The sequence below is a fragment of the Solanum dulcamara genome, chromosome 4 (assembly GCF_947179165.1).
Source record: "Solanum dulcamara chromosome 4, daSolDulc1.2, whole genome shotgun sequence".
Lineage (NCBI taxonomy): Eukaryota > Viridiplantae > Streptophyta > Magnoliopsida > Solanales > Solanaceae > Solanum > Solanum dulcamara.
In genome coordinates this window covers 8,982,092-8,996,036 of record NC_077240.1, presented here as the reverse complement: position 1 = coordinate 8,996,036, position 13,945 = coordinate 8,982,092, and the positions used below count along the sequence as shown (strand labels likewise).

Here is a 13,945-nt window from a genome sequence, read left to right as displayed (position 1 = left end):
TTAGGACCCGAAGAAGAAATAGTCATAGTACAAGTGATAGTACCACTAATTGAGGAGTACATACATATGACCTCTCTGTTTCTAAGTTTTAATTGAGTCCCATTGTACTGCAGATTCAGTTCGTAGTACAATAACAATGTTTGGCCCAAAAATTAAAAGCTACTTTTAGATAAAAGCTCGTTTAAATTAATACTCTTCAAATTAGAATTACAGCTCATACAAATAATATTTTTAATCTGCGTTACAATGTGTCTCTGAAAACACCCTTCACCTTCAATCTAAGATTTTGAGTTCAAGTCACCAAGGAGCAAATTAAATAGGTGAGACGCGTTGTGCTGTGGGCACCAGACAGTCTAGCTGATCCATTTACCAGACAATCCACTGTTAGCTGATGATGTTAACATTATCATATCATGCAACAATGGACTGTGTTGCCTATCATGCTAATAATAACAACAAAATTTCAATTTTTTTTTATATATATACTAGTTTTTGGATATGTGTTGCACGTGACCTCATATTATTGGTTTTTTAAAAATCACATAACTATTATACGACGTGTTTGAGTTATAAAATAAAAATATGTAAAATTGATTGAATTGTAATACTTAAAATTATTCTTATAGTGTTGATGAATTTCTATAACGTACCCTTTTAAAAGTTGCTACAAAAATACATCACCCTCAGTCAAGCTAACAAAAGAAATTCTTAATTGGTTTGTTTGCTTCAACTGTATCGAAAAAAACTAAACCTTTTATTATACCTTGCAACTCTTCATTCCCCTTATTTGTTATAGCAATAATTAATATTTATAGGTAAGGGAGAAGAATCAATCATATTATGAGGAGTGAGGTTTTTTGTAGGTAAAGCAAACGGGTTGAGATTAAAAAATATAGTAAATTGAATTATACAGGGATATTTGATGAGTATAAATGTATAATAATGACAGGTAATTGAAGGGGTGTTTGATTGAAGAAGGGTAAAATAGTCCCATTTTTAGGAACGTTTTAGTAATTCAATTTTACACTTTGGAGATTTTCACTAGTACTAGTTTCTGGACATGTGCATTGCACGTGTATTCCATGTAAATTTTTATGCATTTGTTAGACCTGTTAAAATTCTATTAAAACATACGTGTAATGAGTAATAAAATATCACAATTACAAATAAATCTTTAAAAGCGTGACAAGAAACACCAAATGAGGAGCGTATTTTAATGTTTGAAATTAATTTCTTTTAAGAAATTGATCGTAAATTTTGAACTTTGATCAGTAGTTAGCAAACTTCCAGCAAAGTCACAAATGCTTATTTGAGTCCAAATAAAAATACAGACTTACGAAAATCACAAATTTATAGAAAATTAAACTTATGAAGTCTAATAAAGAGAAAACACAAAAAAATAATCAAAGAAGAAAAAAAATACAACCTAGGTATATCCTTCTTAAAACTTTAATCACAATATATAAATGAAAAAAAGAAATACAAAATCAGAACATAATTTAAATATTCATCTTGTGGAAAATGAAAATAAGAGTGATATTGAGAAAAGACAATTGCTTAGATGTAATTGAAGCCAGACCCACAAACTTTACTGATGACAGCAAGTGGAACGACATAGACAGTAACGCAGTTGCTGATCTACACTTGACACTAGCTGATCAAGTGTTGTCTAGTGTGGCTGAAAAACGAACGGCGAAGGAAATATGGGATACTCTTAAAGGATTGTATGAGGCCAAGCCTTTGCATAATAAAATCTTCTTAAAAAGAATATTGTATACTCTTCGAATAGAAGAGTCCATGTCGGTTACTGAACACATCAATACTTTGAATACTCTGTTTTCGTAACTTACAACAATGGATTGCAAAATAGAGGGGACTAAAGGTGCGGAGTTTCTACTTCAAAATCTGTCTGACTCATATGATCAACTCATCATCAACCTGACAAACAATACAGATAGTCTAGTTTTTGATGAAATTGTAGTCGATGTCTTAGAAGAAGAAAATTGGCACAAAAATAAGGAAGACAGACAAACAAGTTCGCAGCAAGCTAAGCTTTGATGATGGTGAAAGGAAGACCAATGGAATGTGACCCCAGTGGGAGTCACAATCATGATATGGTAGATCTCAATCAAAAAGTAAGAAGAATATCAAGTGTTACAACTGTGGCAAGAAAGGGCACTTCAAGAAAGATTGTTGGTTCAAGAAGAAGAGTGAACACCCTGAGTCATCAAATGCTCAAGGGAATGTTGCAAGCACCTTAGATGATGGCGATATTTTAAGTAGTGAAGCAATATCAACTAATAAAGGAAGAAAACATTTCACTGATGTCTGGATCATGGACACAGGAGCAACATGGCATATGACTTTTTGGAGAGAATGGTTCCATCAATATAATCATATCTCAGGAGGGTCTATGTTCATGGGAGACGCTCATGCTTTGGATATTATTGGTATTGGGTCCATCAAAATAAAAATGTATGATGGCACGGTACGCACCATCCAGGAGGTACTACATGTAAAAGACTTGAGAAAGAATCTATTGTCTTTGGGATAATTAGATGATACTGGATGTTTATATAAGACTCATGGTGGATGCATGAAAATATCAAAAGGAGCGTTTGTAGTGATGAAAGCAGAAAAACTTGCTGCAAATTTATATGTGCTTAAAGGTAAAACACACCAAGAAAGAGAAATATCAACCGCGTCAGCAAGTTCATTTGAAGAATCAACGATGATGTGGCATCGTAAACTTGGCCATATGTCGAAATGAGGATTGAAGATTCTTGCTGAGCAAAAGCTTTTTCCAGGGCTCAAAAAGGTTTCATTACCTTTTTATGAGCATTGTGCTACCAGTAAACAACATAGACTGAAGTTTAGCAGTTCCTCTGCTAAAGGCAAGGATATATTTGATTTGATCCACTTTGATATCTGGAAAGCACCGGTGGAGTCTCTAGGAAGAGCAAAATACTTCGCATCATTTATCGACAATTACTTCAAGAGAAGTTGTGTGTATCCAATCAAGAGAAAGTGTCACGCCCCGAGAGGATACCCTAGGCGTGGCCGGCACTCAGAAACCATTTCTGGCTTCCGAGAGAACCACTTAGTCTCATTTCTTATTTATTCATCAGCGGAAGACTTAAGAATACTAATGTGGGCTTGTCATAATCAAAGAAAAAATAGATAATTCTTATAAGAAATAGTTTCTAAGGAGAACTACTCCGATTACATCATCAGACTCTGTCTATGAAGCCTCTAATACTCTTAGATGGTGCCAATGACATGTACATGGCTACCTCAAAAGAAACATCACACTCAACAATAATAAAAGGATAAGGAGTTCCTTCGAATACAAGAAGGACTCACCAAATAGCCGAAAAGAAATGATCTTCAAGGATGCGCCTGTTGAGGATCTCTAATACCTGTATCTGCATCATAAAACGATGCAGGTCGAATGACGTCAGTATGTGGAATGTACGAGTATGTAAAATGGCAAGAAGGTAAGGACAGATATCAAGAAACTCCTCTCAATAAAACTCAGCTCAGAACTCAACATCATCTCAACATCAATATGTAATGCAAGTTTAAAATATAATAATAAAAATAATAGTAATAAGCAATGCTTACTCAGTTGGGAGTTTCTCTAACCGACAATCATCACTTATGAGCTAGCGATGATACAACGAAGCGATGTCGTTGCCACATCCATCCAATACCTTGCCAGGTAAAGGACATCACCATCTTGGATCCACTCATCAAAGTCCTCTTTTTGGGACTTAAGAGGCATAGCCTCCATCCTACGCTGGCTACGTAGTTCTGGGGTTTGAGTCAATTAAACTCTTACCCAACTCGGTGATCAATACTACTCCCAAAATATGTCCTCATATTAAACTCATCATCTAGTCTCATTGGACTTTAATTTAAATCATCAAACTCATCTCATTTCATGTTCATCAATTATTATACTTCCCAAAAACATCATTTACATCTCATCAAAACATCTTGCTCAAAATATCATTTGCTCAAATTCATTCAAACTCAACTCTTTTGCTCTTTTAAAACTCAATAAAATACATATATAGTATTAATTCATATAACTTTCTTTTTATCAATGAAAATAATAAAAAGCCAACATCTTACTCAAAACATATGTAAAAATATTCATGAACATCAAATCAATTAGGATTCATGGGAAAGTAGCCATGAACAATAATTCCAATAATATAAGAGATAACAATAATAATAATATTAATGCATAAATATATCAAACTCAATAGAAGAAGAATTAATTCATCTAGAATTCAAGATTTGGATAAAACTCAACTATAACTCAATTATAATGAATTTAAATATTGGGCGCATGGACGAACTCAATCCAATGCTATGAAAGCCTTACATACCTTAAATCCAAAGGTTTACTCTGAATTGGAACACTCTTGGACCCCTAGCCTTTTCTTCTCGCCGGAGCGTTTTGTGTACTACCCGGAGTATAAGAATAATTGGAGTAGTATTTTTATACTACTAAAACTAAAACTATATTTGAGAAGAAGTATATAGAGAGAAGAATTGCTTAAGAAAGCTTGATGAATAAAATGAGGAAATAAGGTGGGTATTTATAGGTGGGAAAGAGTGACCTAACAATAAATAAAATAATTATAAAAAAAAATCTAAAAATTTAATGAAATATATTGATGTAATGGATGATGTTAAATGGAGGACAATTTATGTCATGAATGATGTCAAATGTATCTAGATGTTTCCATGGTAGGTAAGATGAGTTCTTTTTAACAGAATACTCTTTTTCGAAGCTGCGTTTGAATAAGATAAATTCCTTATTAGGATTTGGTGTCTTCATAAGAATTGTAGATATGGAAGTCTAGTTTCATATAGTTCAAGAATCAACCAATTTGGAGCAACCTATAGTGAGATATGAATTTTCTTCTATAAACACTCAATTCTGTCACAGTACTATATCTTGCAAAGATTAATTTATTTGACCTACTTATACTCCGAATCTTAAGATATGTTATTCATGAAAGTTGTAGGTAAGTATGTTGTGGTTACCCAAAAATTTGAATCACCTAATTTGGACCAACCTATAAAAAGTTATGCCCAAAATACAGAGACTGTATTATTTTCGTCGAGAATTGAAATACCGACATACAACATTTTAGGGGTTGTTACAGAAAGTCAGATATTTTTCCAGTTTTCAAACAGTTCAAAGTGTGGTGGAACTTGAATATGAGAAAAATATCAAGTATTTGAGGATAGATAATGGAGGAGAATACACTGGTGATGAATTTGATAACTTTTGTAAATAAGAAAGTATTAAAAGGCAGTTCAAGGTGGCATATACTTCACAATAAAATGGAGTAGCAAAGCGGATGAACAGAACCTTGTTGGAACAGAAAGAGCTACGTTGGCAACTGCAGGGTTGGAAAAATCATTCTGAGGAGAAGCAGTCAAAACCGCCTGTTATGTGATCAATGGGTCACCATCAAACGCAATTGATCTAAAAACGCTAATGGAGATGTGGACAGGAAAATCAGTTGATTATTCTCGCTTACATATATTCGGAAGTTCTACTTATGTTATGTACAACACCCAAGAAAAATCGAAGTTGGATCCAAAATCCAAGAAATGCATTTTCTTAGGGTATGTTGATGGAGTCAAGGGGTATCGCTTGTGGATCCCACTTTTTGCAAGGTGATAATCAGCAGGGATATTGTATTTGTTGAAAACAAGATACAAGCAAAAGAAGATAGTGCTTCGAAAGAAAAATCAGAGACTACTACAGTTGAAGTTGAAGAAATAGAAGAAGTTCCAATTTCTTCTGAAGCAGCACCAGAGCACGAAGAACAAGAGCAAGCTAAGATCGAAACTCCACAAGTTCGACGGTCAACTAGGGAGAGAAGAGAACCAGCTTGGCACTCATATTATTCTAGGGCAATGTTTCATATTGTCTATTAACAAAGGATGAAGAGCCTTCAACTTTTCACGAGGCTATGAAAGGCCAAGAATCAGCTATGTGAATGGCAGTAATGCAAGAAGAAATTGAAGCTCTTCATAAAAATAAAATATGGGATCTTGTTCAATTACCATAAAGAAGGAAGGCTATTGGAAAAAAATTGGTCTACAAGATCAAACGCAATGGTAATGATCATGTGGAGAAGTATCGTGCAAGATTGGTGGTGAAAGGATTCGCTTAGAAAGAAGGTATAGACTTCAATGATATATTTTCTCCGGTGGTTCGACTCACAACAATTCGAGTGGTCCTGGCGATGTGTGCTACATTTGACTCGTACTTGGAGCAGTTAGATGTCAAAACTGCATTTCTTCATGCAGAGTTTGAAGAAAAAATTTACATGCTCCAACTAGAAGGTTTTGAAGAATAGGAAAAAAAGAACTTGATTTACAGGTTGAACAAATCTCTATATGGTCTCAAATAGGCGCTGAGGTGTTGGTATAAGAGATTTGATTCCTTCATTAAAAGCCTTGGATACAACAAACATAATTCAGATCCTTGTGTTTATTACAAGAGATTTGGTGATGGCGATTTTGTTATTTTGTTGTTGAATGTTGATGACATGTTGGTAGTAGGCCCCAACAAAGATCGTCTCACAAATTTAAAGACACAGTTGGCTAGGGAGTTTGAAATGAAGGACTTGGGACCAGCAAACAAGATTCTAGGAATGCAAATTCACCGAGACAGAATTAATAGGAAGAATTGGCTTTCTCAAAAGAACTACTTGAAGAAAATCTTGCGATGCTTCAAAATGCAAGACTGTAAGTCAATTTCTACTCTACTTCCTATTAATTTCAAGTTATCCTCAAGTATGAGTCCTAGAAATGAAGCAGAGAGGATGGAGATATCTCGAGTACCGTATGCATCAGCAGTGGAAAGTTTAATGTTCGTCATGGTATGTACAAGACCTGACATTGCACAAGCAATGGGAGTGGTTAGTCGATACATGGTTAATCTTGGTAGAAAGCATTGGAATACTGTTAAGAGGATCCTGAGATACATCAAGGGTACCTCAGATGTTGCAATGTGTTATGGAGAATTAGAATTTACTGTTAAAGGTTATGTTGATTCAGACTATGTAGGTGATCTTGATAAAAGCAAGTCCACCACATATTATGTGTTTACTCTTGCTAGAGGAGCTGTAAGCTGAGTTTCAAAACTGCAATCTATCGTGGCTACATCTACGACGGAAGCAGAATATGTATCAGCTACACAAGCTAGCAAAGAGGCTATATGGATGCAGATGTTATTGGAGGAGCTCGGGCACAAACAAGAGAAGGTTGCTCTATTTTGTGACAGTCAGAGCGCATTGCATCTTGCAAAGAATCAGGCATTTCATTCAAGGACAAACTACATATGAGTTCAGTAACACTTTGTTCGTGAAAAGGTAGAAGAAGGCGGTGTGGATATTCAAAAAATTCACACTAATGACAACCTAGCAGATATGTTTACGAAGCCGATCAACAGTAACAAATTCATATGGTGTCGATCTTCTATTGGCCTAGCAGAAACGTAACATTGCAGTAATTGGATAGAAAGGATGGTGTGAAGATTTAATTGATTCTCAATTAAATCTTTAAGTGGGAGAATGCAACAAAAGTCAAAAAAGTAGGAGAAAGAAAATTCAAAAAGGAAGAAACATACGCAACAACTTTTGACAGAAAAAACGCGTAGAAACCGTCCAACTTTTGACAGGAAAAAGAACGCGTAGAAAATTAACGCGTAAAATTTTTACGCGTTTTCTTCCTCCTATAAATAGAGGGTCTCGTGCCCTCATTTAATTCATTCAGAAAAAGAGAGTAAGAATACAAAGAGAGTTATACAATAAAATAAATATTATTTTCTCCCCCAATAATTATTACTTTATCGAATATTACTTTATCGAGATTTTACTATATATTAATCTCTATATTGAAAGTTATATCCTCTTTTACGTGTAAGCCCAAATTAATGTTGATCGGAGGCATGGGTACTTAGATTTTTTTGAGTCTGCAGTCAACAAGAAGATTACCGTTCTGGCAATGGACAGGCAGAGGCGGCTCTATAGACAAATTAAAAAAACAAATGCCTTAGCCTCAAAATTTGAGAGACCTCACTTTTTTTTTAGAATAATAGGATCGTAAGTTTCTTTTTAAAAAAGAAATATTTATAATAAATATACTTAAAATATTAATTTTTTACGAGTTTCACACTCCAATTATCACTTTTTTTTATATAAAATAATTTTTTTCTTGAAAAAAAAATAAAGACCTCTCACTGAAGTGCGATTTTAGGCCACCAATAATATTGAGCCGTTGTAGTAGACAGGTAAGAAATTAAATCAAGTTAGCACTGATACTATTTACTTTCAACATGTGCTTTTTAATATCCTTTCTGAATATTTGCAAGGGTGTTTATCTGACTATTGACAAATTACAGTGTATACAAGGTTCAAATTGTAAATATTGAATCCTTTTGATATTTATTGGTGTTTATTTCTTTATATTTTGAATTTCTTTGATGAAAATCTTGGCTCCTTTAGTGCACAGGACATTCTAAAAAAATTTAAGATGATTGTTTGGTACGCGGAATAAGGTGAGATATTTAAATTTAAAATTAAATTTATATTGTGTTTGATTGACATTATAAATTTATTCCGAATATCTGACTCTTATCCTAATCAACTTGTGATGATTTTATAAATAAACTAGTCTAGAAATTATATTCTCGAGATAATTTGGTTAGTACAGTTCGTGTACTAAACGAATAGCAAGTTCATCAAACTAGTAGTTGTCTTAGCAAATATATTATTACAATTATATATAGTCAAGTAAGGATGATAAGGAAAAAAAATAGTCAAGGATGACAGCATTTTAATTAAGTAGAAGAAAAGGCATGCTGTTTACAAGAATTTAGATAAAAGTAAAAGAAAAAATGTAGGCTGCAAGTATATATATAAGTTGCATAAAGAAAAAAGAGAAAAAAAAAATATGTTGCCATATTATATCTTTAGACCAGTACTGACGATATAGTATTGTCAAGTGTGTCAACCGCCACCGGACTAGTATATTATATTATAAAGAATTTCAATCGTCAAAGGTGGGTGTGGCAAATTAAAGGCTCTCATCATTCATTCATTCATTCATTATAAAAATACTCATTTCCTTCTCATACATTTCCATCATCACTTTCTCTAGCACATAACAGATAAAAAGTTGACATATCAATCCAAACGCAAAAAACAGATATCTCTCTGATTTTCCACAATCTAAGTGTTGTAGAAATGGCCCCAGCTGTGGCAGTGATGAGTAACTATCAAGAGGAGGAGATTGTTCGCCCTGTTGCGGACTTCTCTCCAAGTCTTTGGGGTGATCGTTTCCATTCATTCTCCCTCGATAATAAGGTAGTTAATTGTCAATTCGTTCTCTTCTTGTCTTGTTGGATCATAAGGAAGTTCATTTCTGACTTTCAACGTACAATTTTTTTAAAAATATATTTGCAGATTGCTGGAAAATATGCTCATGAGATTGAGACTTTGAAGGAACAAACAAGGAGAATGTTATCAGCTGCTTGTGGAACAACATTGGCTGAGAAATTGAATCTGATAGACATTGTTGAGCGTCTTGGCATTGCTTATCATTTTGAGAAACAAATAGACGACATGTTGGATCAAATTTACAAAGCAGATCCAAACTTTGAGGCTCATCAATACAATGATTTAAACACTTTATCCCTTCAATTTCGAATCCTAAGACAACATGGTTACAATATCTCCCCAAGTAGGTCCATTATACACATGTTTTTTGTTTATTCATTGTTATATTTATGTTAATTTCTTTCTTACACCAAGGAATTTTTGTTTTTTATACTTTTTCTCACTAAAAGCTTATCATTTATTTTCATTCATGATCCAGAAATTTTCAGCAGATTCCAAGATGCGAACGGCAAGTTCAAGGAATCTTTTAGCAACGACATCAGGGGTTTATTGAACTTATACGAAGCTTCACATGTAAGGACTCATGGAGAAGATATTTTGGAAGAGGCACTTGTTTTCTCCACTGCTCATCTTGAGTCTGCAGCTCCACATTTGAAGTCACCTCTGAGTAAACAAGTGACACATGCCCTTGAGCAATCTCTCCATAAGAGCATTCCAAGAGTCGAGACGCGCTACTTCATCTCTATCTACGAAGAGGAGGAATATAAGAATGATGTGTTGCTTCGATTTGCCAAATTGGATTACAACTTACTCCAGATGTTGCACAAACACGAACTCAGTGAAGTATCAAGGTATACTGTTGTTTTAAATTGAATTAAAAATACAAATTATTTGTTCATACTATTTTCTCAGAATCTGATATGTTGTTACTTACTTTATAGGTGGTGGAAAGATTTGGATTTTGTGACAACCCTTCCATATGCTAGGGATAGAGCAGTGGAATGTTACTTTTGGACCATGGGTGTGTATGCTGAACCTCAATATTCTCAGGCTCGCGTCATGCTTGCTAAGACTATAGCAATGATTTCGATAATAGATGATACGTTTGATGCTTATGGCGTTGTAAAAGAACTTGAGCTCTACACCGATGCCATACAGAGGTATGGACTACTTCTCAAACATTTTATCACTTAATTAGATGATCCCATAAAGGCGGGAAAAGACCATATCAAACAACATATTTGTTTACAATTATAAATTTTTGCCCCTACAATTTATTATCCGAGACAAGCCTAGAGGTCAAACACTAGAGATTTCTGCTTCTTCGTATGATACATGTTCTGTTAAATTGATTAACTTATCGAATTCATTTCTTTTTTAATTATTAGGTGGGATATTAGCCAAATTGATCGGCTCCCTAATTACATGAAAATCAGTTACAAAGCACTTTTAGATCTCTACAAGGATTATGAAGCAGAGTTGTCAAAGGATGGTAGATCTGATGTTGTTCACTACGCGAAAGAAAGAGTATGAGTCGTGACTTATACCAAGTTAATTCAATATTAATCAATTTATCAACCAATTGTGTAGCTTTTTCTCCCTCGTTCTTGCTTTAAATGAAATTTATTCTTCGAATATGTATTGATGGTTGAATGTCTTGGCTTGTTATTGACAGATGAAAGAAATCATAAGAAACTACTTTGTGGAAGCAAAATGGTTCATTGAAGGATACATGCCGCCTGTTTCTGAGTACCTTAGCAATGCATTAGCTACTAGCACTTATTACTTGCTTACGACTACATCCTACTTGGGCATGAAATCTGCTAACAAGGAAGATTTTGAATGGTTGGCCAAGAATCCTAAAATTCTTGAAGCCAATGTGACCTTATGTCGAGTCATTGATGACATAGCCACCTATGAAGTGGAGAAGGGTAGAGGTCAGATTGCAACTGGAATTGAGTGTTACATGAGAGATTATGGTGTATCCACAGAAGAGGCCATGGAAAAATTTCAAGAAATGGCTGAGACAGCATGGAAGGATGTAAATGAAGGAATCCTTCGACCAACTCCTGTCTCTACAAAGATTCTCACTCGTATTCTCAATCTTGCTCGCATTATTGATGTCACTTATAAACACAATCAAGATGGATACACTCATCCGGAGAAAGTACTAAAACCTCATATTATCTCCTTGTTGGTGGACTCTATTGAAATTTAAATCTTCAGTTGTTGTCTACGTAAATCTGAGAGCACTTGCTTCCCATCCCCTCAAATTATAAGTATTTGATTGATGCCTTGTTGGTATCTATGTTGCTAGCTAAGGCAGGAGTTGTTGGCGATACATGTTGTTATTGTGCAGTCAAGTTACCTCCCTAAATTTTTTTGTATCATTATTTACATTTAAAATATATATCACTTCTTTTAACTGAATCCTGTTTGCTAATACCCTTGACCTCGAGCTTGAACCTATTAATGTACAATTAGACTGCAGAACTTACCGGCAAGATTTTCAAAGGAAGGTTCAGGAATGTCGCACCTAACATGATTCTTAGGAAAAAAAGGATTTACATATGAGTATAAATAGTATTTAAAACCAATATATGCGAATAATAAATGGATAAAGCTTGAAAATAAAACAATTGTAAACATCAAGTTGGGTAGGAAATAGAACCTTAAACCTCCATAATCTCAAACATAAAACTTCACGCAAGACGAATTGTGACAGTATATGCTTGTACAAAATCTTGCATACGTCACAACGAACAAATGTTCTTGTGGTCTAATCCAGGGCTAACAGTCTATAGTTGTCTAGCCCCATCAAATAATGTTATTGACTATGACCATTTCATTATTTAAGCAATTACCTTCTTTTTTTCGAGTTCTAGGACATTATAAAGTCATAGACAGATAAATAAAAGGGAAGAAAAGGAGGGATTGTAGGGAGAGGAGAGCCAGGGAAGAGGCAGTGCATGGAATGGGCAAGTAAAAATGCAAGTAAAAATTGCACATCTCATGCTCTGTCTCGCCCCCGTCTATCCATTCCACACCATATTTTACCTCAATAGAGACTTCATTTACCCATGCTTTTTACATTCCTTCCATCTGGAGAGAAAAAAGAAAAATAAAAGAGATGAATGGTTTTGTTTTTTAAGATTGGCAATGGCCAAATGGTTAGTGGAATGGCTGATTTATATGGAATGAGGACTAGAAGAAGTAGGCATAGTACAAAGGCTAGTACTACTAAGTACTAAAGAGTACAGACGACCCCCTCTGTTTTGAAGTTTCAATTATCCCTCACTGTACTGCAGATTTCAGTTTGCAGTACAAGTTTGCCCAAAAGCTAGAAGCTACTTCTAGATAAAAAATATTGTAGAATAATGTAAACTACTACGATTACAACCCATAGAAAACAATGTAGAAACAAACAACCTGCCCAATTTAAGGAAATCTTTCCTTTTGGGAGGAAAAGTTTTAAGAAAATCAACTAGATGGTTGGTTCTGATACCGCGTATTAGTTTGATGTTTGCTCTAGAACAATGGTACCAAAAAGACAAAAATCAGTTGAAGGACTGCTCTTAAGTTTCACAGATCATAAGTTATGGTTTTCATCACAAAAGGTGACAGCCTGAATGCAGAATCCACCACATTTACATTAGAACAGGGGAGTCATTCCAGACTAAAAGAGAATCAAATATCCTCGTTTATGAGTCACTAACATTATCTTCCAACAACTAAATAACTATCCAGAAACTTAAGTTAGAACTCAGCAATACAGAATGGAAGAATGATCAAGAAAAGCAATCTTCCTCCCAAAGCTGGACTGTTTTGTTCATTGACCTGAGAGAGAGAAAAAAATCATTAAGAAGCTATCAAGTTGCCCCACTCCCAAATAAGACTTTTCAATACAGATATACTATAGATAAGACAAATGAAGAACCACACCTTTTCAATCACTATGCATCCACCATATGCAATCAAAAACAAGTCCAAAATGACATCCCAATACTGGGAGCACAAGGATATACAAGAAAACACATCGGGGCTGCTAAAGCAAGAGAAACAACCAATCTACATGCAATAAAATACTGCGTTACAACTTACATGGGGGTTATTATACCAGGTCTAAAGATATGGTTTAGTTTGACTTTCATATCAAACTTAATAGTGCTAGGAAAAGACATTAAATTGATCGTGGAAGCTAATACAAAATCTCTTTCATAGAGAAAACATCATATTCAATTATTTTGACTCGTGACTTGATTGAAATATGGAACTTCCTCTCGAGCTGCATTACTAACGAGTCTGTTAAAAAGTCTAGTTAGCAAATTTTACAAGAACTTTCAAGTGGATGAGATCATTTGAGTGAACTCGGTTGGAGATTGAAACAACTTATCACTATGGCAATCATGAGCCTATTAGTTATAGAGAAATGGTTATACAAGTTATGATTTTGATGCTAAGTTTCGGCCAGTTTATGTGCTGAGACGAATTTCCTTTGTATGCTTGTT

At 34.5% G+C, this 13,945-nt stretch overlaps 1 protein-coding gene and 1 long non-coding RNA gene across 3 annotated transcripts; one reads left to right on the top strand and one right to left on the bottom strand.

The window, feature by feature from the left end:
- The first annotated feature begins 8,967 nt into the window (after positions 1–8,967).
- LOC129886026 (vetispiradiene synthase 1) lies at positions 8,968–12,498 on the top strand. Of its 2 annotated transcripts, XM_055960536.1 has the most exons (6): positions 8,968–9,404; positions 9,504–9,780; positions 9,916–10,288; positions 10,379–10,597; positions 10,826–10,964; positions 11,113–12,498. In XM_055960536.1, exons 1-6 carry the CDS (start codon positions 9,285–9,287, stop codon positions 11,653–11,655), a joined length of 1,671 nt encoding a protein of 556 aa, XP_055816511.1. In that variant the 5' UTR covers positions 8,968–9,284; the 3' UTR covers positions 11,656–12,498. The 2 variants fall into 2 exon arrangements, with proteins under 2 accessions (XP_055816511.1, XP_055816510.1); XM_055960535.1 differs by having other exon boundaries at positions 8,968–9,780.
- Positions 12,499–12,994: 496 nt separating this feature from the next.
- Positions 12,995–13,945, bottom strand: LOC129884627 (uncharacterized). Its single transcript, XR_008765972.1, has 2 exons — positions 13,380–13,945; positions 12,995–13,274 (listed from the first exon to the last, which is right to left on the bottom strand). It is a non-coding gene; the product is annotated as an uncharacterized LOC129884627 (long non-coding RNA).

Coding starts and splice junctions, on each gene's coding strand:
- LOC129886026 (XM_055960535.1), top strand. CDS start 9,285: ATGGCCCCAGCTGTGGCAGTGATGAGTAACTATCAAGAGGAGGAGATT. Junction 9,781..9,915: donor TGGTTACAATATCTCCCCAA/GTAGGTCCATTA, acceptor TTCATGATCCAG/AAATTTTCAGCAGATTCCAA. Junction 10,289..10,378: donor GAACTCAGTGAAGTATCAAG/GTATACTGTTGT, acceptor CTTACTTTATAG/GTGGTGGAAAGATTTGGATT.